This window comes from Podarcis muralis, chromosome 17 (genome assembly GCF_964188315.1).
Source record: "Podarcis muralis chromosome 17, rPodMur119.hap1.1, whole genome shotgun sequence".
Classification (NCBI taxonomy): Eukaryota; Metazoa; Chordata; class Lepidosauria; order Squamata; family Lacertidae; genus Podarcis; species Podarcis muralis.
The window spans coordinates 21,517,310-21,541,915 of NC_135671.1; the positions used below are offsets into that span (position 1 = coordinate 21,517,310).

A 24,606-nucleotide genomic window follows, 5' to 3' on the forward strand; every position below is an offset into this window, starting at 1 on the left:
TATCGCTCCCCTCTCTGGAATGGTTGGGGTGATGTTGGGGAGGAGAATGAAATCAGAGAGACACCAAGTGGAGGAAATGCAGTAACTGGTGAGTTGTACTACCTTCACAAAGGCTGTGTCTAAACTAACTTTCTCCAGAAGGGAGTCTGAGGGACTGAGGCAAATAGCAGTGGTACAAGATGAAGTTCTGGGTCTTGTTGACAAATTAAAAATGAACAATTTAACACCTTGTTTTAAAGGGGGGTGGCGCTGTGGGTAAAAGCCTCAGCGCCTAGGGCTTGCCGATCGAAAGGTCGGCGGTTCGAATCCCCGCAGCGGGGTGCGCTCCTGTTGTTCGGTCCCAGCGCCTGCCAACCTAGCAGTTCGAAAGCACCCCCGGGTGCAAGTACATAAATAGGGACCGCTTACTAGCGGGAAGGTAAACGGTGTTTCTGTGTGCAGCTCCGGCTCGCCAGATGCAGCTTTGTCACGCTGGCCACGTGACCCGGAAGTGTCTCCGGACAGCGCTGGCCCCCGGCCTCTTGAGTGAGATGGGCGCACAACCCTAGAGTCTGTCAAGACTGGCCCATACGGGCAGGGGTACCTTTACCTTTACCCTTTAAAGGGGGGTGGTTGTTCCAGGAGGACCTCAGAAGTTATAGACTGGTTAGCTTCTGTTCCATGAAAAGTGGTGGTAAATATTAAATTACCAAACATATAGAATCATAGAATTGTAGAGTTGGAAGGGACTCCAAGGGTCATCTAGACCAACCCCCTACAATGCAGGAATCTCAGCTAAAGCATCCATGACAGGTGGTTATCCAGCCTCTGCTTAAAACCTCCAAGGAAGGAGAGTCCACAATCTCTGGAGGGAGACCGTTTGGCTGCCAAACAGCTCTTACTGTCAGAAAGTTCTTCCTGATGTTTAGTCGTAATCTCCTTTCTTGTAGCTGGAAGCCATTGGGTTGAGTCCTACCCACCAGAGTAAAAGAAAGAAAGCTTGTTCCATCTTCCATGTGACAGCCCTTGAGATATTTGAAGATGGCTATCATATCTTCTCTCAGTCTCCTTTTTCCAGGTTAAACATACCCAGCTCCTTCAATCGTTCCTCATAAGGCCCTTGATCATATTGGTTGCCTTCCTCTGCACACGTTCCAGCTTGCCAACATCCTTCTTAAATTGTGGTGCCCAGTTCTGGCACAGTATTCCAGGTGTGGTCTGACCAAGGCAGAATAGAGTGATACTATTTCTTCCCTTGATCTGGAGACTATACTTCTGAACAGGGCTTTCCCGCCCCGCCCCCAAATGGAACTCAGTGAATGTGAATGAGGTCTGGTGAATGTGCACAAGGTCCAGTCTCCAAGCACATTAACCACTCAATCTATATAGACACACAGAGAGAGAGATACACTCAAAATAAACATGAATCTGAGCAGTCCCCATCGCGTCCTGTCCTGTCCCCCGAACTTACAGTGTGCATAAGACAAGTCAAGTTGTGTGTATCATTTAGACTGTTATAGGGTAAATTCAGTGTAGGGGACAGGCTATGAGATAAAGAGATCTGAGGGCAGAAATTATACCAGCTAACATGACCATCTGAAAGGTATAAAGCATGAAATTCTGATACAAAGAAATGCTGTGGTGGCAAATGATGTTCTTACTATACTGACAGCAGCCAAATTCACTGGGGAGAATGGATTACATGGTCTGACAAAAGCAAGGACGACATGGAGCAGAACCAAGGCAAAATATCTAAGCCTCAGTCCTTACCCTGTCTGAGCATCCACTAGCCTAACCCTTGACTTCTGTTACCCCAGAGTCCCATTCATTCTAAGTACATCAAATCTAGGAATTGATTGAAAAGTTACATAGCCTTCATGTTACTTGCAGAGTGTTGTCTTGTTTCGTATGTGCAGAATAGGAAGGCAGCATTTTCCCCCCTGCTCCCATGCTATTTTTATTAGTATATTAATTTTTATGCATACTATACCCATTTTTGTAAATCTTATTTGGGTGAAGAACTGCATTACAAAATTCAGATATGTGAATTTTTTGAAGGATAGCTGTGTTTTGGTTCTCATTTTGTTTTGGGAAGTGCCAACATGGTAGATTCTGCTTTAAATGTGATCTGAATCAAATTTCTCCCCCAATTCCTAGTCTTGACCATTCAAGAGGTTACAAAGTAGCTGCTAATAAGGTACACCCCTAATTCCTAAGGAAGGCTCTAAGAGAATATACACAGCCTACACAGCTACCTGGGAGTGCACCCCAGCTTCAGACTATGTGGTTTCTATTGAATCTCTGACACCTTTTCTGTTTAAGAAAACAGTACAACATTCTGCAGGTACAATAAGGAGGGGCTATTTCCCCCCAGCAATTGCAAACATCAGGGATCAGGATATAAGAGATGAACAGGGACACTGAATATACCATCTTCGTTTATCGCTGGCTATATCTCTGGCTTTATGAGAGCAAATTATAGTCCTCAAATAGCAATGTCAATGTCACCTACTCCATCATAAGAACCACGAATAAGTCAGTTCCTGGTTCTTTTCTTTACATACATACATATGCTACGTTTTTGGAAGACAAGACCCCAGTCTGCGCATGTAGAAAGGGGACAGCAGCCATCTACAGTTAAAAAAGCCTTTTAGTCCACGGTGGAGCAAAATTTTGATCAAAACTGTAACTTTCAATGGGTGGTGGATTAATCAACTATCAGCAGCACCCTAGTCATGTCTACTTAGAAGTACACCCCATTGTTTTCAATGAGGCTTACTCCCTGGAAAGTGTTATGTGCTTACAACCTAATTCATCACTGGATTCATTAGTGGAAGCCAAATCCTATACATATCTATTTAGAAGTGAAGTTCAGTTGGGCTTAAAGGTAAAGGTACCCCTGCCCGTACGGGCCAGTCTTGCCAGACTCTGGGGTTGTGCGCCCATCTCACTCAAGAGGCTGGGGGCCAGCGCTGTCTGGAGACACTTCCAGGTCACGTGGCCAGCGTGACATTGCTGCTCTGGCGAGCCAGAGCCGCACACGGAAACGCCGTTTACCTTCCCGCTAGAAAGCGGTCCCTATTTATCTACTTGCACCCGGGGATGCTTACGAACTGCTAGGTTGGCAGGCGCTGGGACCGAGCAACGGGAGCGCACCCCGCCGCGGGGATTCGAACTGTCGACCTTTCGATCGGCAAGCCCTAGGCGCTGAGGCTTTTACCCACAGCGCCACCCGCGTCCCTCAGTTGGGCTTACTCCTAGGTAATTGGGTATAGGATTGAAGCCTTAATCATTGAGGGCAAATTTTAAATCTGTAAGGATGTGAATTACGGGTACCTGGAGCTATCTTGGTTCTAGTGTTTGTAACAGTAAATGTCTCAAAGTTAGAGTTTGAATGATAGAAGGTAGGGGATTTTTCCGCCTAATAAATGCTAGTGTTTGTACATTACATGCTTAAATTAAGCCACACCCTCTTCAATATATCAAAAAGGTACAAGACTGAATTTGTTTGCTTTTTGTAATGCAGAGAATTATTTAATACATGCATTGAAGGGCAGACAATCAACTAAAATGTCTAATCAATGGAGAGCCCTAGATATTGCTAATTTAAAAGTAGTCTGGATCTTGTTCATAAGTGACAATCAGTAATCAGGTCTGCATTTACTCTCCCCCACCGCCACCACTTTGTAGTGGAGCATCAGCCTAGAAACCAGACAGACTACTTCATTTTCCAATTTAAATAAAATAAAATAAATAAGAATGCCTGTGTAGATGACATATGATCAATCACAGAAGAAACCCATGGGCTTGTGGGTTTCTAATCTTCTCCTGGGGGCTACTAGGCCCATTCCCTTAACATTCATGAAGAAGTTAATAGATCATTTAGCTAATAATTACCCTTCTGTGGTTCCTCTCAATTGCTTTCTGCGGAGATTTTTTTTTTTTTAAAAAAAACTTTAATAATAGCCATCAATTCCTTTCTACAGGAGGCGATCCCTTCTTTTCACCATTTCAACAACAAAAACCACCTATTTGGAGAGAGAAAATTGACTCCCCAGTGGTTTACATCTATTTTCCAGAGAATGTTGATTGGTAAAGCATTTTCCAGACACGTCACAGAACCTATCTGCTTAGTATTAGTTCACGTGCCCTGGGTGTACATTGCCTTCAGTTAGAAGCCAGTTATTCAATTACATCAGTTGTAAAAATAACAGCCAAAAAGCCAGCTCTCTTGATTCATAATCTTCACAGTGTATGCCTGCACTTTCATTTTGGTGATTTCCAAAGTGGAAGGAAGTGGGGATGTCTCTGTGGCGCCTTGTAAGCTAGTGATAATGTAAAGTGAGATGACCGATAGTATTATCATTCCCCCTATTCTCTAGAGAGTAATGATGCTATTGGACAGTGTATTGAAAATGGAGGACCGCCTGGGTCCTGGTTGGTGAATGGATCAGAAGATCATTAAGATGTGGGTAACTGTAGTTGTTGTGGAAGCAGATGTGGGCCACCAAAGCAACCTTTATCTTTGTGAAGACTCTTGGAGATGTGGCCAACCAAAACTGCCAGGCGGCTTTGAACTGATGATGTACTGACCAATGGCTGGTACTTCCTGAAGGTCTATAGACATCATGAAGTCATTGAGATGGAGAGAATGCTTGATGGAGGTGAGAGACTCCATGCCACAAACTGAGAAGCATCCAGCTGTAAATGATGCTGCTCAGGAGATCTTAAGTAGGCGAGTGTGTGCAGGATCCTGTTCTGGATTTGTAAGGCGATCCTACATGGGAAGAGAGGGCTGCTGCTTTTTGGACATACCTGAGAGCAAAATATAGGTGCCTATCAGTGGTATATTTTAACTGTGCATCTCCATCCTTTGGTAACAAATATTTTGATGAAAGAGAATAAACTGGTTTGTCCACTGATGAGGTCTTAAGGTGGTCCACGAATTCTGTATCCAGCATGTTAGTATTTATTAGAAAGAGCCCTGCATTCTACTTTGGTCACTTTCTTGATAACTACAGGGGTGGGGTGGATACAATTTTGGGATGTGACTGGGGATAGGCCACAGGAAGAGGTTGTGTGGTGCCTGCAGCTTGTTCTGTTTATTTGGGAGCCAATCCCAGAGTGGCATGGGCATGGCATGGCATGGCATGGCATAGCAAAGGCATCCTGTCCAATGGGGGTTCTTCAGTTACTGATCCTTCACTCCATTTATCATCATCTGATTCTGCCAAAGGAAATGGATGAAACCCCGAAAACTGGGAGGTTTGAGAGTGAATGGAACCATCCCCATGTAGATGGGTGGGGAAAAGGATTAGGTGAGGATGGAGCTGGAGGTTCTCTAGATGATGTGTGATACAAGCTGCAATTCTGACATTGTTGAGGATTAGCAGCTCAAGTTGCAGAGGCTGGTGCAGATTTTGGCTGCAAAGGCTGCTGCTGCTGCTCTGGAAGGATAATACCCATTTCCTTTGATAATGCTTCCTTAATTTGCCTTAAAACATCCTCAGATAATTGGAAGGATTGTGGTGGGGAAAGGGAGATCCCTGGACCTGAGGTGGAGGATGAATTCATGATCCTCAAAACCCAGGAATTCGTCTTTCTCAGAGGATGGCAGGGAATGAAAGCCCTGTGCTACGGCCAGCCCTGGGCTAGCTTCTTCTGGGGCATTGGGCTGGGCAGGCAGTAGCCAGGAAATAGCAGGGAGAACAAGGTAGCTGGTCTTTCCTTGCCTCTAGATTGATGGACCCGCTTATCCTACCTAAAGTGCAACTTCACTGCACTGGCAAGTAGGTCCCTGGAGATGCTTGGTCTTACCCAAGGCCTTTCTGGGCTGCTGATTCTCAACAGCACTCATTGGGGCTCGTTGTGTGGTCATCTCGCCCCATAAGGATGAGCAGAGAATATGAGGGAATTAAGGGTTGCCACACCCAACCATTGTGAGGAAGTGGTGGACCCCAAGGCCTGGTCTGCTCATGAGCCTTGGGCCTATCTGGGCCTTGGAAGAATCTCATCTATTGTGGACTGGAGCAGGGGGAAGCCCTGTATGGAGCCCCCATCACCAAGAAATGGCGCCTGTAGCCACTGCTGTAAAATAAATCATCATCATCATCATCACTATCATCATCATCATCATGCTCCAATTCCTGGGCAGGGGGTGATGGTTAAAGGAAATGTGACTGCTTTGTCGAGGCAGGAGCAAAACAGTAAAAGTAAAAGCAACTCCTGCTTTCATACACTAGAGACACAAGTAAGCCCAACGCAGTGATGCTAACATTCCTACTACAGTGGTACCTCGGGTTAAGTACTTAATTCGTTCCGGAGGTCCGTTCTTAACCTGAAACTGTTCTTAACCTGAAGCACCACTTTAGCTAATGGGGCCTCCTGCTGCTGCCACACCGCCGGATCACGATTTCTGTTCTCATCCTGAAGCACCATTTCTGGGTTAGCGGAGTTTGTAACCTGAAGCGTATGTAACCCGAGGTACTACTGTACTGTTCATTCTAACCCACCTCACAGGGTTGTTTCATGAAAGAAAAATATGAAGGGCAGGATATAAATTTAATCAATCGAATAACTTAATATTTATACAGTAATAAAGTAAATAAAGTAACTTAACATTTAAGATTCCTTGAGGACTCTGCTGGTTTTCTTGCAGCAGAGCATTACTGCTCATCTGGAATTCATACAATACTGAATTCGGAGAGTTTTATCCCTGTTGCAGCTGGCTGGAGATCTGTTGCTGGACTGACACCCATGGAAAAGATAATGTTCTGCAAAAGCTAAAGCTCGTTTAGGCTTTTTGCAATCCCAAAGCATATCTTGCAACAAGACTGCGAAAACACACAAGCACATTCTGCTGTCTCTTGTGCAACCTGACAAGATTAACGCTGTAAGGCAAAGGAAAAACGAAAGGAAGGTTGTGCTTCGGTTATTAGTAATGACTATGTGTGAACTAAAGTCTGATCTAAATGCTATGCTGGGTGTGCTAAAAATTAAAAGTCTTACTGGTGTGGAGTTCCGCACAGCCAAATCATGTTTAAACTGGCTCACTAGTGACTATGTGGCAGAGTTATGCACTGCACTGATGTGCTAATTGTACGCACAGATGTGTACAACTGGTTTCTTATCTTATAAATAAAAAACCCCATTTATAGAAGGCACCAGCCACTTGCAATCCTCACTAGTAAGGTGTTTTTTTTAAGTGTCATGTTTAAACTAGGCCTTATTTTGAACAAAGGTGTATACTGACCAAGGCGTGTGTGTGGCTGTGTGTGTGTGTGTGTGTGTGTGTGTGTGTGTGATCCCTACAGATTACATTGCCGCAACCCAACATTAGTAGACAAAGGGACATCATTTTTTTTATTTCCAACACTATTACATTTGCAGACTATTATTTAAAAAGGGAAGACCGTATTATATTACTATATTACATTAGTTCAAACCTAGCCTGCCAAGCGAAGATATGTAAACTCTAATTTTACAAACACAATAAAAGACATTTCATTGTACAAATTGCTGTCGTCCCCACAGAGTATCGTGGAAAAAAAACCCTTTAAAAATAGATGCCAAAAATCTCTCTCTTTAAATATACACCCACAATTCATTTCCCGAAGGTGGCTCCCTCTTTAGAAGCACCTTTCTCTTCGCTAGTAATACCTCCCCACCATCACATTTAAACAACTGAGTCCTGGCCAGAAAGCACTGAAAGCACAGGAGGCATAAACAGTGTGGGAAGCGCTGTACAAAATTATGACAGTACAGCAGTATTTGTAGATCTCAGTGCTGTTTATACTTTTTTTTTTTTTTAGAAAAGCTTTGAATATATATATATATATATATATATATATATGCAGGTTTTGGTGTCCTCGGGTATCTTCCCGTGTAAAAGTTGGGGTGTCTAGGCGACGTTTCGACGAGGTCTCACTCGTCATCTTCAGGCTGGTGCTTTCGGCTTCTTGTTACTGGAACAGAGCAGGATCTCAGTGTTTGAGTTCCTATAAATACTGTTGAGGAGGTGTGGCCTCCTATGTTCTGGGCAGAGAGGAAGTTCCCAGGCTAGTGTGCCTTTTCTTCTTTTGTTCCTTAATTAAGGAACAAAAAGAAGAAAAGGCACACTAGCCTGGGAACTTCCTCTCTGCCCAGAACATAGGAGGCCACACCTCCTCAACAGTATTTATAGGAACTCAAACACTGAGATCCTGCTCTGTTCCAGTAACAAGAAGCCGAAAGCACCAGCCTGAAGATGACGAGTGAGACCTCGTCGAAACGTCGCCTAGACACCCCAACTTTTACACGGGAAGATACCCGAGGACACCAAAACCTGCATTCCTGTACCCGTGAAAATCTACGAAAGCAAATATATATATATATATATATATATAGTTGAACTCCCTTTTCCTTTTGTGGACAATGTAGATTGCAAATCTTGAACTTTGGAGGCTGAAGAAAGTTCCTCACCTAGATTGGTATATAACTTCTCTTGTAACTGTCAGTGCAAGGCAAGACTAAAAGTTCTCCAATCTGAGTACTCTGAGTTCTTAGGCATGTTCTTAGACAGGGGCAATGTGACATGGATCGATCCTTGATGTGAATCAGACAGTCCTTGTTTAGCATATTAGCCCACAAATCGCAGCCCTTCAGTCAAGAAACACTGTCTGTGCCCGAGATATTTTTAGATCAAACTCTCAGTATGTGTTTGAACCACAAGCTACATGTCAGACAAAAAAGATGATTACCTGTCCTTTTTAAAAACCCCACATTTAGTAACTGCATCCCCTCAACACACAAAGGAAAAAAGAGCAGAAGTCCATTTCTTCTTCTTTTATAATCCCTTCTGGCACTTCTTCTGGAACGAGGTTTTCAGGAAACTGCGGTATCCGGGGTCATCCACATACTCGTTCTTAAATCTGGAGCTCAATACCCTCTGCCTCTTCTTTTCTCCTTGTATAATATCGGCTCCATAGAATGTGTCTTCAAACCTCATATCAGAAGCTGTAGACTAAAAAGAGACATTCACTATAGGGTATATTTCATACATAACGAAACACCACATAAATAGTTTTCCTACTCCGGTATATTCTCTTCAAATAAACATAAATATCAACAACTTCTTCAAGAGCACGAAAGTCTTTCTACTTAATGGTCACAGACCATCATCAGTTCAAGTTATATACATTCATAAATCAATGCAGGCACTGAGTGGAGATTAATCTTCAAAGTTAGTCAAGAGAAAGCATGTAAAATTCTAATGTGGATCAGCTTCCTGGTGTGTTTAAAAACCATGGATGGGATGGACCTTCCAAGGGGCTGGATGTTTGAAAACAGATTGAATCATATGGGCTGGTTACCCATAATTTGATAGATCGGCAAGGGCAGAGGAAGAAACACCCATGGTGAGAAAGGTATGAATAAACCAAAATGAATGAGCTCAGATTGTCTTGACCTCTGCCAGAGAAGACATTGTTATTCAAACAGTGATTGGCCTTCTCCTTTCATCTGCCTGGCTCTCTTCACTTGTCTTGTTTGCAAGTAAGCCTTTACTCATGTACAGTCGTACCTTGGTTCGCAAACGTAATCCATTCCGGAAGTCTGTTCAACTTCTGAAACGTTCAAAAACCAAGGCGCGGCTTCCGATTGGCGCAGGCGCCCCAGAAACAATAGCCGACAGCCACGTCAGACGTTAGGGCTTCCAAAAAACATTCGAAAACTGGAACACTTACTTCTGGGTTTTCGGCATTCGGGAGCCGATTTGTTCGTCAACTAAGCCGTTTGAGAACCAAGGTTCCACTGTATAGGCTTCTTTCATCATGGTCAGTCGAGCTGGTATAATTTTAGGAGGAGGTAACTTTGATGTTGCCATTGTTAAACAATCCTAGCCAATCTCCTTCCAAGTGCAGCTGCCATCACGCTGCACGTACTTTATAGTCTTGTGATAGCAGTGATGGTGGAAACGGCCATCTTGCTGGCGTACTCAAGATCCAGGGTTTCAGTCCCTTGCTCTAAGTACAGTCAGGAAACAGATCTCCAAAGTAGCATACTTTGCTAGGCTAAGCTAGAAGAGTCTTACTGACTTCTCGTCAAAAGATTTTCATGATGAATGGGGCATTACCAAAGCCAGATGCAAAGAGATTTCTGGATACTAGGATATTCCCGGATTTCAGGGAACATTATAACAATATCATTAACTCCCCTGGAAAGTTAACATTATTACAGACAGAAGTAAAAATGATCTATAAAACTATCATGATTTCTAATAAATGGCAGAAATCTACTATATCTGCAGTGCTATTCTAAGTTAAATGCAACAATAAAACAGATTTATGGAACATCTAGTTAATTATAAAGCCCATTATGAATACTCTATAAAACAATAAGTAATAATGGGTCATTTTCCTCAACATAATTTTTGCTTTTTTTAACAAATAATCAATCCACTGTTCTTACCAATTAAGTTATTTATTGTACTATTCAAGAACCATCTTTCCCATGTATGCTGCTAGGTACGTGTTGGAGCTACAAACTCTGTTTCATGATTCTGAAACTTGTAGACTAGAAATATCTCAAGTTAATGCATGATAGAGACCTTTCTGGTCTGCCAGGGCATCTTCCAAAGTGCCCACAGGTGGACAATATGTTTGGGAAGAGTCTTAGAGCTCATTGATTGGAAAGAAGCAAGCCACGACCCTGGGCTCAGATGTAACTCTAAGCCAGACCATGGCTTGTTTCCTGGGATCAGCAGTGGAGGAGCGAAGCATGATGTATCAGCATGCTGCATATTCACATTTAAACCAAAACATAGTTTTAACAATAGTTTAAAGTGTCATGACAAGTCAATGAAAGGAAGGCAGCTTGCAGTTTGAATGTAGACAAAGAGAGAGATAGAGATGAGAATTTAGCTGTGATTTTGGGGTGGAACCGTAGAGAGGTTACAACAGCTATAGTCTGGGAATCTGACTCAGGGGTAAGGAAATTTGCGGCTGCCTGATACAGAGTGCTTTCACTCATTTAACTCCGAGTAGGCTTGCTATGTATAAAACTGAATCAGATAAGTGCTGGAGATGCAATGAGGCTGAGGGTACGTTCTTTCATATGTGGTGGACCTGTAAAGAGGTAAAAGGGTATTGGGAAATAATTAATAATGAATTGAAAAAAATGTTTAAAAGTACTTTTCCTAAAAAACACAACAGGGTCCTTTTTGTTGGGGGATAATTTTGTTGGGGATAATTTAGATGGAAATTCCCAGGTGTCAAAAAAAGGTTATTTATGTATGCCACTACTGTGGCCCGTGTTTTGTTAGCCCAAAAATGGAAAACAAGTGAAGTCCCAACTATAGAAGAATGACAACTTAAACTAATGGAATATGCACAGCTTGCAGACCTAACATATAGAATAAGAAAACAAGAAGAACGTACATTTAAAGAAGATTGGAAGATTGAAAATGTTGGCAGCATTAAGATAAACTCAACAGTGTAAACAAGTTTTGATGGATGTAATAATGGAATACTGAACAGTTTAGTTTATATAAAATGTGCAGGGATTTATGATATGCAAAATGAGCCATGGAAAGAGAAGAAGGGAAGTCATTGACATTTTAAGGTTGTTTAAATGAATATTCTATATTATAAAACAGAAAATTTAGTAAAAATTATACACAACAGAGTGCTTCCACCCTGTTCATATATTTGCAAATAAAGTGAACATTAGAAAGACACTGTAAATCTCTAGTGCTCTCATAGTCAAAAGAAACTAAACCCTCTACAGGTACACCTGGAACTTCTAAGAAGAAGAAGAGTTTGGATTTGATATCCTACTTTAACACTACCCTAAGGAGTCTCAAAGCAGCTAACATTCTCCTTTCCCTTCCTCTCCCACAACAAACCATCTGTGAGGTGAGTGAGGCTGAGAGACTTCAGAGAAGTGTGACTAGCCCAAGGTCACCCAGCAGCTGCATGTGGAGGAGCGGGGAATCAAACCCGGTTCACCAGATTACGAGTCTACTGCTCTTAACCACTACACCACACTGGCTCCCAGTGTGGAACATAAGAATGAAGAAAGGGTGTGATGGATTGGATCGGTGGATTTGGTCCAGCATTCTGTTTTCACAGTGCCCACCCAAGATGCCTCTTGGAAGCCTTCAAGCAGGATCTGAGCACAAGGGCACTCGCCCCTCCTGCAGTTTCCAGGAACTGGTATTCAGAAGCACCACTGCCTCTGACCAGGCAAGTAGGAAGCACACATGAATAATGTGGAAGAGGTAAGCAACAGCAAGGTTGTTTTCCTGGGATGGGTGAGTTCTTCCTGCTTTCACCGGAATGACCAGCTTGTGACAAGCTGCCACATTGTGATAGGAATTTTGAGGTCTTAGATATATGGTAATGTTCATAACCGCACGTACATAGATCAGCACAGGAAGACCGACCTGAAGCCATTTTGATTCCTAAACTGAGCAAATGTTTTCTCTGCAAGGTCAAAGTGTCTTTTCCTTCACAAATCCTGTCTTAAGGGTATGTCTGTGTTTGAATAGGGTGTGAGCCTGTGACATGGCCCAGGAACGAAGTATTTATCATTACAAAAGACTGGCCAGGCTCCCCAGGCAATCCAATCAAGTAACCTGCCAGACAGGAGATAAACAATGACAGGAGAAAAACAACATTCAAATTTCTGTTTTAAGACCGCCTTTTTTGTGATGTAGGTATGATGTATCTGAGGGGTGGTCTTAGGTTACACCCCTTCTGTGATGTATGTATGATGTTTCTGGGGGTGGTCTTGATCTACAGGGTGGCAATTTCAAAAGTCTTTATAAGGCCTTGCACGCCATTTTTCTGGATCCCTCCTCCTCTCCTGCGGGTGAGGGGAGAACCCTGTTGCAACAGATCAATAAAGATCAACCTTACTAGCCGCTTTGCTTCTCAATATTCTCTGGTTGGCCTCTGTTATTCTCTCCTACCAATAGGGAACCTATGTAAGGGACTCCATATGGGCTCTTGGATACCCCATAAGGGAAAAGGGCAATTTTTATCTACAACGCACATAATAGCATCCAGGGATCTAGAGAAATGCCGTTTGCAGGCTGGATAAGGCTTGATCTGACACGACGCCATTGGGCAATTGTAAAAGAAACGCATAAGCACTGAATCTTTATAAAAGCGGTGAGGATGATACAGAAATTCAATCATCAACTTGTGGCATTTTGCCCCAATTTCAAAGTGTTTGCCGGTACTTACAAATCGAGCCCGCACTCTTTTGGGCAGTTCTTCATCCAGAGTGTAGATTTCTTCCCTTTTCGTTGCTATCTGAGAACCATCTTCAAACTCCACCTATATATATATATATATATATATATAAAATACGGAAATTCTTCAGATTACAATTATCTGCATTATTTGAGATTCTGTTACTGGTATGGGATAGCACAGGCAACAAAATATTTTAGCTGTTCAATGCTCATCTGCATGGAATTCATACACAGCCACTCCCTCAATAAAATGACTTACTTTACAAGGTCGCCCAAGGACTGACTTCTAACCTTCTTCTTCTTTCTTTAGTTAACAGCTGCTCAGAGCAGCTGCTGCTGCACTTTAAAGCTCCCCCCTGATTTCCTTAAAGAGTTAATAGCTCCTGGTAAGTGTGACTGCTTCTGCTCACATTGGAAAGTGGGGCTACAAATGCCCTTGGGTCATACAATGGGGCTGATGATGTGCCTTGCCTTTTTTTAAAAAAAATCTGGATAATGCCACACTGTGCTTTTTCTACACTACTCTGTACTATTTTTATACACTGCCTGGGTATTTCTTTTTAATGTAGAGTGGTTTACAAATTTGGAGATAAATAAATGCAAGGCAGGCAGTCATCCCTCCCATCACATGACCCAGGGCCCCACGTACCCAAATGGTTAATCTAATTCCCCAAGAGATAAGAATTAATCTTTATGTTTTCAAGGTTGTGGAAGACTTATGTCAAAAGGAGGAAGGTATGAGTGATACTAAAGGAAATGCCAGTTAGCAGAATTATATTGAATCTGATGGAACTTCTTTTAAAATAGTCTGTTCAGAAGATGAAAAGCTTTATCATGCTTAGGTTTAGATCTAATCCAGTATGAACCCCTTTAGCAGAAAATGAGAAAGGGAATGCAGCAAGGTGTGGGGAATGCTAAACGACTCGGCTGCTGCAGTCAGTTGTGCCTTTCAGAAGATCCAAGTTACTTTTTTTGACACCACTTTTCCAATTCCAAGACATGGACGTCTGGTACTTCTATAGCTTTGTTCTTTGTGCTCTTGACCAAATGTGGTTGTTTATTTTTAAAGTTCAAAGTGCCCATTGAAACAAATGCATTATTAATGATAATAATGATAATAATAAATTCAGAGATAAAAAAACTGCATATGTACAGTAGGGATCCATACACCTTACTCAAATATGTCTAAAGCCTTCCTGACAGTATTAAAAGATTTTTGTTAGCCCAAACATTTTCAGGGTAGTGATATTAGTTCTATACGTGTGTGTATATATATATATAACCACCCACTGCCTGACAGTCAGAGATGAGATGAATTGTAGTCTAACATCAGTGTGTGTGTATAGGCTCCCCATAACTGATAATCTCCTCTAAATCTAGGCATAATATACCACACAAAAGCAGCCAATGTTGTCCAGATAAAAGTACCATACTATGCGGTTTCAGCTCTTCCAGAAGATTCGGCCGTGTGTCTGCCGTACCAGTTAATTAGAAACCAAATTCTATTCTGTGCAGGGAAAATATTTCCAAATTGTAGCGATCTAATGACAAGTAATGGCTCCTTTAAGTTATTCAATAGGGGTTTATGGCAGAGAGTGTCAATAGATCATCTCTAATGAGTCCAAATCTGAACTAGGCTTGAGTTGGCATAATGTAGACCACTCAGTTTGTCAATCACTGTCCATATTAATTTATATCAGCCCCAAGAGACAGACACACATAATAATAAAAACCACTACTGCAATAATATGTCAGTAACATTTGCTACTTAGTTCTCTCTATGTGCTTTTCTTGCATCAGGACATCATAAATTAGCAGTTTAATTGGAATTGCTGGAAAGCATTTGATTAGGTACATGGGTAATTTAGTCATCTTCATAAGCTCACACATGCATATTAAAAAGGGACACACAAGCAAAATTGTAAGACAATGTTTAAGGCTCAGGTTTCCACTTAAAAAATCTTGGACTTTTTTATTATTACAGATCTTCACAGATTTGCAACACTAAAACAGTGACCATGTTTTGATTTCCCATCACACTTCAGCGTCTGTAAAAAGTGACATGGAAGTGCCGCCTAAACTCAACTGGTTCAGACCGAAGCTCTATGCATGATTAAAATGAGCAGGAAGCAACACTGTGCCGAACAGCTCTTCTCCCTAGTGCCATTGACAGAATGCACACGTCTGAAAGGTTGAGATTTTGTGCAATCACGGTTCTGTACAATCTGGAACCCCAACTGTTCAGGGAAGCCGAGACGTGCAAAGGCTCCTTCCTTCAGACCTTTGCATTCTGTGTGCAGACACCAGGGGAAGGGGTTATTTAGTATGGCGCCACTTCCTGCTCATAAAGGTAAAGGTACCCCTGACCGTTAGGTCCAGTCATGGACGACTCTGGGGTTGTGTGCACGTCTCGCTCTATAGGCCAAGGGAGCTGGCGTTTGTCCACAGACAGCTTCCAGGTCATGTGGCCAGTATGACTAAGCCACTTCTGGCGGACCAGAGCAGTGCATGGAAACGCCATTTACCTTCCCGCCAGAGCGGTACCTATTTATCTATTTGCACTCTGACGTGCTTTTGAACTGCTAGGTGGGCAAGAGCAGGGACCGAACAATGGGAGCTCACCCAATCACGGGGATTCGAACCGCCAACCTTCTGATCGGCAAGCCCTAGGCTCTGTGGTTTAGACCACAGTGCCACCCACTCGTATGTTGGTGTTAATCACTAAGTAGTGTAATAGATCTGTGGTGCTAAATGTTTAGGTTTAGTACATATTAAGATTTAAACCTGTATGTTATTCTGGGACGTGTTATAAGACAGTATCAGAGTGTTTTAGAAAGGGGTTTGTGGTGTTAAATTAGTCTTCATGTATAAAGACTATGTGTTAGACTTTGAGAATGTAATCAACATCCATGTGCATCGAAATGTGTGTACCTACTTCTGAACATCAGCAATTAGCACGTGAAGAGTTAATTAACCTATGTAAACGGTCTAAGTGTGTACGTCTTTAATCCTAGTCAATTAACAAGTGTTGATGAAGTCTGGGGAACTCCTTTGTTGATTAGCCATTAGTATTTCAAAGCACCAAAAGAACTGACCATTAGAATGAGGAGGCTCAGCTTTTTCCAGAACAGCAGAATGAGGAGAGATGCCTAAGCTTAGACTCAAGTGCGGCACTGCTGTGAGGAACAAATCCCTCTTGAGGTGATCATGCCGTCTCTCACAAAAGCAGGCCTGGAACACTGGTGGGGTAAAAGCAGCTGACGGCAAGCTTCACACAGAACACATCTGGCAGGGAAAGGGTTCAGCACTTTCTTTACTGCTGCCAAAGAAAATGGCATTAGGCCTGAAGGACATAAGTATTTTCTGGCATGGGAACTTAGGTGTCCTAAGCAACATAAAGATTTCCCCCACTCTTTCATTTCTCCTTTTCTCGTCCTCCATACAGAAATGTCTCCACAACCCTACAAGAATGTTATGGTTTCTTAATTGAAACTGCTTTGTTTTAAAATGCCACCTGTCATATCATCTTTCTGCTTTTTCCAGCTCTTCTTTTTTGCCTGATCTTATTGTTAGAAAATAGGACACATGGTCCCAAGAAATGGGCAATTAGGGCTCTCATGTGACCTTGGAAAGGGCACTTAAATCCGACTAACAGGAAATAATTCTACTTCTAATAAGGCACATGTGCTTACCCTGAGTAACTGTTTTAAATGGCCACAGTTGTCAAGAACAATGGTTCATCTTACATCATCTAATTTTATATATCTTAAAATGACTCTGCACCAACATTTCAAGTTATTTTAATTTCCCATCTGTTGAGGTATTCATACTAGTGCTTCATAGCATTTCTAATACAAGGTATTTGAAGTACACAATTCAGGAGTTCTTGACACAGCCTACTGCAAGGCTGCCAATACCACTGTGAGGAATTCACCCCACCTGCTGCAGTTATGACTCGGCCTGGGGGTCAGCTGTAAGATGCCAGGCACCACAAAAGATGAGGATAGGCGGCTTAAGTTTCAAATGTCATGATGCTCTTCTGAGCCTTGATTAATCCACAGCTGTTGAAGGGTATCTTAAGAACATGGCCATTAAACTGGCCCACGGGCCTAGAAGTTTGAAACGAGGTGCTCTTATTGTGAGATGTAACTAAACGATGATCCTGACAAGGTTTCACTGGAGATCTGAGTTCACTTTTACAAACATAGAATTGGGTTGAAACAAGTGATTCAGGCTTACTGACCTTAGACATTTTCTGTATGACTAAGTCATCCCTCCCACCCTCCGACCACTGTAAGCAAGGCTGCCAGTTGTCCAAGCAGAGGTGAAGCTAGGGAACACTCTCATCTGGAGAGACACCTATTGAACCACAGGTACTGGGCCAAAACATCTTGCAGACTGTCAGTTGGCTATCCCTGTTAAATAAGTTTTCATCTAGCACAACCAACATAATACTGGCCATATAATGAGCACCGGAATCCGACAACCGAATGAAGGTTTTCAATTTACAGATCACTAAATGCAACTTACATTATGCATGTAAGCTACATTGGTTCCTAGATATTTTGCACCATAAAGTTTTCCATCTGGCCATTTCACTTGAACGACTTCTCCCTCTGCAGGTGGGCCCAGCTTCAGGCAATCTCGGCTCTGGATCAAAACAAAACAAAGAGATATCCGGTTATTAAACAGGGAGGTAGAAAGACTAAGTATGAGTATGGCTCAGTCACGAAGGGAGTCTTCTTGCTATCCTGTTAGCACACACACAAAACACGCTCCTCCTCTATGAACCAAAGAGTGTTCCAAGCTCCCACTCATAACAATACACAAGAGAAATGTCAATATAACACGTGATTCGAATGGCACAAGCAGATTCTGGTGATGATATGAAAAATGTATCCCAAAGAAAAGCCTTGCGATATTTACCAACACTCTCCCATCACTGCAGAGAGCTCAAAAGGTTAATGTTGTTAAGATAAAATATTTTTCTATTTGCTCACTACTCAGAAGTCTATGTAGAAGAGTTTGAAAAAGAGTTTGGATTTGATATCCTATTTTATCACTACCCAGAGGAGTCTCAAAGCGGCTATCATTCTCCTTTCCCTTCCTCCCCCACAACAAACACTCTGTGAGGTGAGTGGAGCTGAGAGACTTCAGAGAAGTGTGACTGGCCCAAGGTCACCCAGCAGCTGCATGTGGAGGAGCAGAGACGCGAACCCGGTTCACCAGATTACGAGTCCACCGCTCTTAACCACTACACCACACCGGCTCTCAGTGTAGCACGCACTGAGCTCTACAAAGGTGGTGGATGGGGGGAATAATAATAATAATAATAATAATAATAATAATAATAATAATAATAATAATATTTATACCCCGCCCATCTGGCTGAGTCTCTCAGATGGGCGGGGTATTCTCTACTCTTATCCTTGCACGATACTCAACTGTCAGAATCCGAAGGCAGAATCCTAGCCTTGTTGGTAAATGAATGCAGCTATTAAATGCAGAAATACAGCATGAGATAAACACTTAGCATAGCAGCTTTCGTGTGTGGAAATCAAAAGCAAATATAAGCCAATACCACCCCCACCCCCCGAAAAAAACCCTTAAAAATTATTTGAGTATTAGAAGGCAATAATAGCACAGATGTTCAGTTTGTTGGCAATCGGTGTAGAATTGAGAATGCCTTTCCCAATTAAAACATTGGAAGACCATGGTCACTAACCCATTGTTTTCCATAACAATGGCACATTTTATTTTGCATTCTTCTAATACAAAGCGAAAACTCACACTTGCAAGAGGGCAATGAAACAGGAGAGGAGCGAAATTATTTACATTTAAGTGCTTCAGGATGATATACAAGTGTTGCCAGAAAATGATCTCAATCTCGATGGGAAAAATGCCACCCCTAGCTTTATTCAAACTGCCGGAGAACAGCTTTTACAGAAAAAAAAAGCATTTGTTAATGGCTCTTAAAGCTTTTGTAATCAGCGAGCATTCTTTCTCTTTGTGTGTGTTAAGTGTTGTAAACTCAGCTCCCTCTGGTGGTAGATTCAAGCAAGGCTAAAATGAGTGCATGACTTATTTGGGCAATAAGGATCCTAGATGCCAACGACAACATTGCCTTGTATATGGACGCAGCCACAGGTTTCCCAGCCTAATAATCTTGCCTGAACAGCTGTACTTTCCATCCCACTGATACTATTGCATGTGCATGCTGTGAAGCTCCTTATATCAAGATGAAGAAAATCAATTCCCATCTTGATAAGATTAGAACTCTTTTCTGCAGATGATTGCTAAGCTCATTTCTACAAGCTGCTCTGCTACAGTGGGGCTTTGAAATAGATGGGAAGGTTGACATGTTACTTTGCAAGAGAGCTACCTAGGGTTTGTCATTCCAGTGGGGCTGAACTACCAGCATGTTGATTAGCAAGGAAGTGTGTGTGTGTGTGTGTGTGTGTGTGTACTGAGGACCGGAACCGACACACACACACACACACACACACACACACACACACTCAGGTAACTACTGCTGTAAATATAACAAGTGTTTTTCCTGCTGATTCTGAGAGGGAGAATGAGCATTTCTGCCATTGATATGATAAAATATATCATTTGAGGCACTAGACAAACATTTTGCATTATGTTTCAGTTCACAACCCTGTATCCCGTCCTTTCAACATGAACAGGATATCTTCCCAGTAAATGAGGTGTGGATTTCAGGCTGAGTGTTTAATTTGGCACTGCATGATGCACCCCATGGCTGTAGACTTCCTCTGATGTTCCCTCCAGCTGCCAGAATCCTACTGCAGAAACAAGTGATCTCAGAACTGCTTTTTCACTGCAGGGCCATGCAGAACTTGCTATTGGTAGTGACCCAGTGTTTGGCCAGGGTGAGGAAATTGGTACAGATGATGCAACATAAAAAAAAATCTAAGGTAATGATGTAGTAAGACCCTGTGGCTGAAAATGCAAGGAGGATAGGAATGCACACAGCAGCTTTCCCTGGTCTCTCACGTTTGGATGCCCAGGTTGAGGAAGTGATGCTTATTTTCATTTTGCAAGAAGACTGCCATCTTCTCTGTTTTGACTGTGCCTAATAACCACCCGCCATTTCTCCATTATTCAAAGCAAAATGGCTCATGCATTCTATGTTGAAGTCTTATTGATAAAGACTTTCTGGAAACTTCCTTGGCTGCAAAACACACAGTGGTCAACTCCTGACAAACCAAGAAATGAAGAAGAGGTGTCAGGGAACTGCCATCGGAGCCAGAGGGAGAGCTCCAGAGGGATTCCGGAGAGCGTCCCGGGAGGGAGAGAAGCAGCACATCTTCTGGGGAAGGAAATCAGCGTAGCACCAGTGGAGAAGGGGGGCAGATGGGGGAATCGGCGAGGTGGCTCCAAGACTCCTCTCCGGGGACCAGCGGGGAGAGCACGGGTCCTCCGATGCCCACACTCTCCCTGCGCAGAAGGCTTCCGCGCAGGGAAAGTAGGCGGAGACTAGGCGTCAAAGAGCTTCTTTGCTGGAAGAAGTTCAAGAAACGCCCACTGACGGATTCTGCCAGCGATTGAGACAGCAAGGGTTCACTCAGGCAACCAGCCAGGTGTGGCGCCTATTTACGCACAAGCAACCCCTAGAACCATTACAGGGGGGATTACACCAATTTTGCCAGAGTCTCCACTGGTTTCTTATGATAGTCAGGGCACAAGAAGAGGTGTTGTTGTTGTTGTTGTTTTTACTTATTAAGCCCCAGATAGTAAAGGAACACAGAATACCTTCTCCTTAATATGCTACATTGGTCTTTAAGTTCAACCTGGAGGATTTTATTGATTACCAGTGTGCCAGTTTCACAGCTAAAGATACTAAGAAGGCTTCTCAGTGGCTTCCCCAGTTGTAGATTTTCCTTCCAATGGTGGAGGTGTGGGAAGCCTGTGGCCCGCCGTTTGTTGTTGGACCCCAGACAACAGGGCTCCATGCTCAGGGACGATAGAAGCGACTTCTGAAGGGCCACAGGTTCCCCAACCCTGCCTTAGTGGTTTACCAAACGTTGGATACAAAGTCTTTTCTAGAAATGCTGTTTAAACATATTTACAGGGCAAAGAAAAAATCTTAATGTGGGATAATGGCTCTGTAAGGGAAACTGGTATTAACACTCTCCAGAGTTGAGAAGATATGTGAAGTGGGCCCAAGGAACCTCAAAAAGATATACACCGAGGATGGTTAAAAACAAGTCTAAGCAGATTCAGTCTGCAGCAATGAACGTAGGGATTCCCCTGTAAAGAACAGTCCGAAGTGAGTGTGGGTTGTATGAACATAGAGAGGAAATACAGATCAGTGAAAAGAATGTAGAGATGGTGAGTTTTGAGTGGTGCCTCTAGAAAAATCTAGATCAAGGGTAGTAATAGTGCCACTGTATTCTGCTCTGGTCAGACCTCACCTGGAGTACTGTGTCCAGTTCTGGGCACCACAGTTCAAGAAGGACACTGACAAACTGGAACGTGTCCAGAGGAGGGCAACCAAAATGGTCAAAGGCCTGGAAACGATGCCTTATGAGGAACGGCTAAGGGAGCTGGGCATGTTTAGCCTGGAGAAGAGGAGGTTAAGGGGTGATATGATAGCCATGTTCAAATATATAAAAGGATGTCACATAGAGGAGGGAGAAAGGTTGTTTTCTGCTGCTCCAGAGAAGCGGACACAGAGCAATGGATCCAAACTACAAGAAAGAAGATTCCACCTAAACATTAGGAAGAACTTCCTGACAGTAAGAGCTGTTCGACAGTGGAATTTGCTGCCAAGGAGTGTGGTGGAGTCTCCGTCTTTGGAGGTCTTTAAGCAGAGGCTTGACAACCATATGTCAGGAGTGCTCTGATGGTGTTTCCTGCTTGGCAGGGGGTTGGACTCGATGGCCCTTGTGGTCTCTTCCAACTCTATGATTCTATGATTCTATGAAAATTTTGGAGCGTTAGCTGCAATTTAGAGTGTCCACTGACGACAATATTTCCATTCTAATAATGTCATGGCCTTTATAATCAGTCTCTCTTACTCTTATGATCGACTCTCTGGATGGCTAATTACATTAGTAAATCACGTAAGCATGATAGTTATCTATTCAACATTATATTTATGCTTTTATTATTTATCATCATTATATGAATCTCCTAACTGGCAACTGGGTGAAGGCAATACCGGCCTGCCTTCAATCATGGTGAGCATATGACCCACCTCTGCTTTGGATTTCAATCCCATCCAGAGAAGAACCCCTGCTCTCTTGAATGTCTGCCCTGCTCTGCTCATCTGTGGTCTGGCAACAACAGCAGTGGCAACGAATCTTTCTAGGCATAACATGCAAGCTGCCAGCCCGATATGCATAGCTGCTTTATTTTAATGTACACCAGGCTCTCCAATTGTCTTTGGTCAAATGTTTCTAAGATATACCTCTTTTTCTACCTTTTGATAAATAAAAAAGTAGGTGCATGAAGAAATCAAAGCTCCTACCAACTTTATAATGGGCTATTCACTGTAGTAATAGAAAATTTAATGATTGTTTCAGCAAGGGTTTAGAGTGGCAATATATATTTAAAAAGATTGCAAGAGAAGGAGTATGGGAACTGTCACAAAGAGTGAGCGCACACTGTTTAAAATCTAGGGGGAAAAGAAGGGTTCCTGTAGCAAAGTTGTAAAGGTGACTGAATTGGGGTTCCCTGAGATGGGAAGTGTATCCCTCAGGACTGAACTGAAATGTCAACAAGCCCATTCAGTTAATACACTAAATGCAAGCTGTCCATTCTGCTTAAGCCATTTCTGTGTGCATTAGCTTGAAATTTGTGTGTGAGTGATTAAGCTTTCACAGTTGTGCTTACAAAGTGATAGTTTTCATAAAGAACATGACCACTGTAATTAGTATTAACAGCTCAGCAATAGACAAGCTTATCATAGAAATATATATGATGACAGAGATGAAAGCAACTAATAAAATTTATCTACTCAAGCTATTAAAACTAATGGAAAGAAGAACTCTGAAAATTTGTTGCAAGCATCTCAAAAGCCTCTTTGACCATATCTAGCTTGGGAGAACTGTACATGCATGACTGTATGTGCTAGTTCAAACTGTTTGAGTGAAAGAGCCTGTTTTCTGAAATGTGTAATTGTCAGAATTCTGCAGGGATCTAAGATGGAGCCTTGTTTTCCAATCTACTGTGGGACCCCAAACAGATTCACGAGCCCTCTTCATTGCCTGCCCCCCAAAGCTTTGTCTTCCTTGATAAATGCACAACAAAAAGTACTCCTCCCACAATGAAGCTCAGAGGCTTCCCCCCCTCCACCGCCTTCCCCCACTTTCCAAGTATTGTGCTCTATCTCTATACATCTGCAGTGGTACCTCGGAAGTCGAACGGAATCTGTTCTGGAAGTCCATTCAACTTCCAAAACGTTCGGGAACCAAGGTGCGGCTTCCGATTGGCTGCAGGAAACTCCGCAAAAAAACGGAGTTGCGGCAAAAAAATGGGGAGGTGGGTAAGACTGAAGCAGCTTCAAATCCACTTTAAACTCTTGTGTGGATGAGCTCAAAAACTGGAAGCAGACAGAGAGCTGAGTTGCTCTCTGGAAGAATCTGAGGGTTCTAGTTGCACTTTGGGGTGTTTGTGGAGTGTTAAGCGGTGAATCTCCACCTATGCTCAACCGTTGTAACTGTAAAGAAATGCAAATGTTACAAAATGCCACGAGCCTCCAGCAGCTTCCTTCTCAAGGAAGCTGAATCTTGGGAGTACATAATAGGGATGATATACAGCACAGCCTAATCAGCAGATTACACGAGTTAACCTCTCTTAATAATTGCTGGCATGTTTCTGTTGGCATGACATCAATCGTTGCTGAAGGGAAAGCCGCTGCATAACGCTATGAGATAGAAAATGCCATTCTAAAATCACGTTTCCTTACCAGTTCAAATGCAGGATAGGTAAGTTATTTATTTATTTTAAAGAGAAGGAATAAAGTAAACACTGCAAGTAACAAAGCTACTTGATACACACCCTTCCCTGTTGTTCTAATGTGGGTTTTCCTGGCTGGATCTAGACACATCAAAAAAGCGTTTCAAGAAAACACGCCTTAAACCTCCAAGTGGGAAATCACATTGGCGGAAGGTGTAACTCCACAGTGCCATCTGGTGCCACAGTGTTATAATGCGTATAACATGCTTTTTCTTTACTAATGTAGCTGAGTCTCTAGTCTTCTGACAGCTGAAGCATACTTGGTTTCTGAATTAAATTTTGAGGCATGTCTCACTCTTATATTGGAAAAGTTTACCTTTCATGCCAGGCCAGAGGTACAGTGGATTATGCAGAGACTCAGTGGATAGCTCCCTCTGTGTGTTGGTACATTGGAATCACAAGGG

At 42.7% G+C, this 24,606-nt stretch overlaps 1 protein-coding gene across 8 annotated transcripts in view; it reads right to left on the bottom strand.

The window, feature by feature from the left end:
• Positions 1-8,321: 8,321 nt before the first annotated feature.
• KDM4C (lysine demethylase 4C) overlaps positions 8,322-24,606 on the bottom strand; it is a 197,169-nt gene continuing 180,884 nt past the window's right edge. For 6 of the 8 annotated variants that reach the window (XM_077921529.1, XM_028713153.2, XM_077921532.1 and 3 more), the window contains 3 exons: positions 17,747-17,866; positions 13,206-13,298; positions 8,322-8,980 (listed from right to left, as the gene is read on the bottom strand). In XM_077921529.1, the coding sequence (XP_077777655.1) occupies positions 8,804-8,980; positions 13,206-13,298; positions 17,747-17,866 (390 nt within the window). In that variant the 3' untranslated portion in view covers positions 8,322-8,803. The other 2 variants (XM_077921534.1, XR_013391167.1) reach the window with 2 other exon arrangements.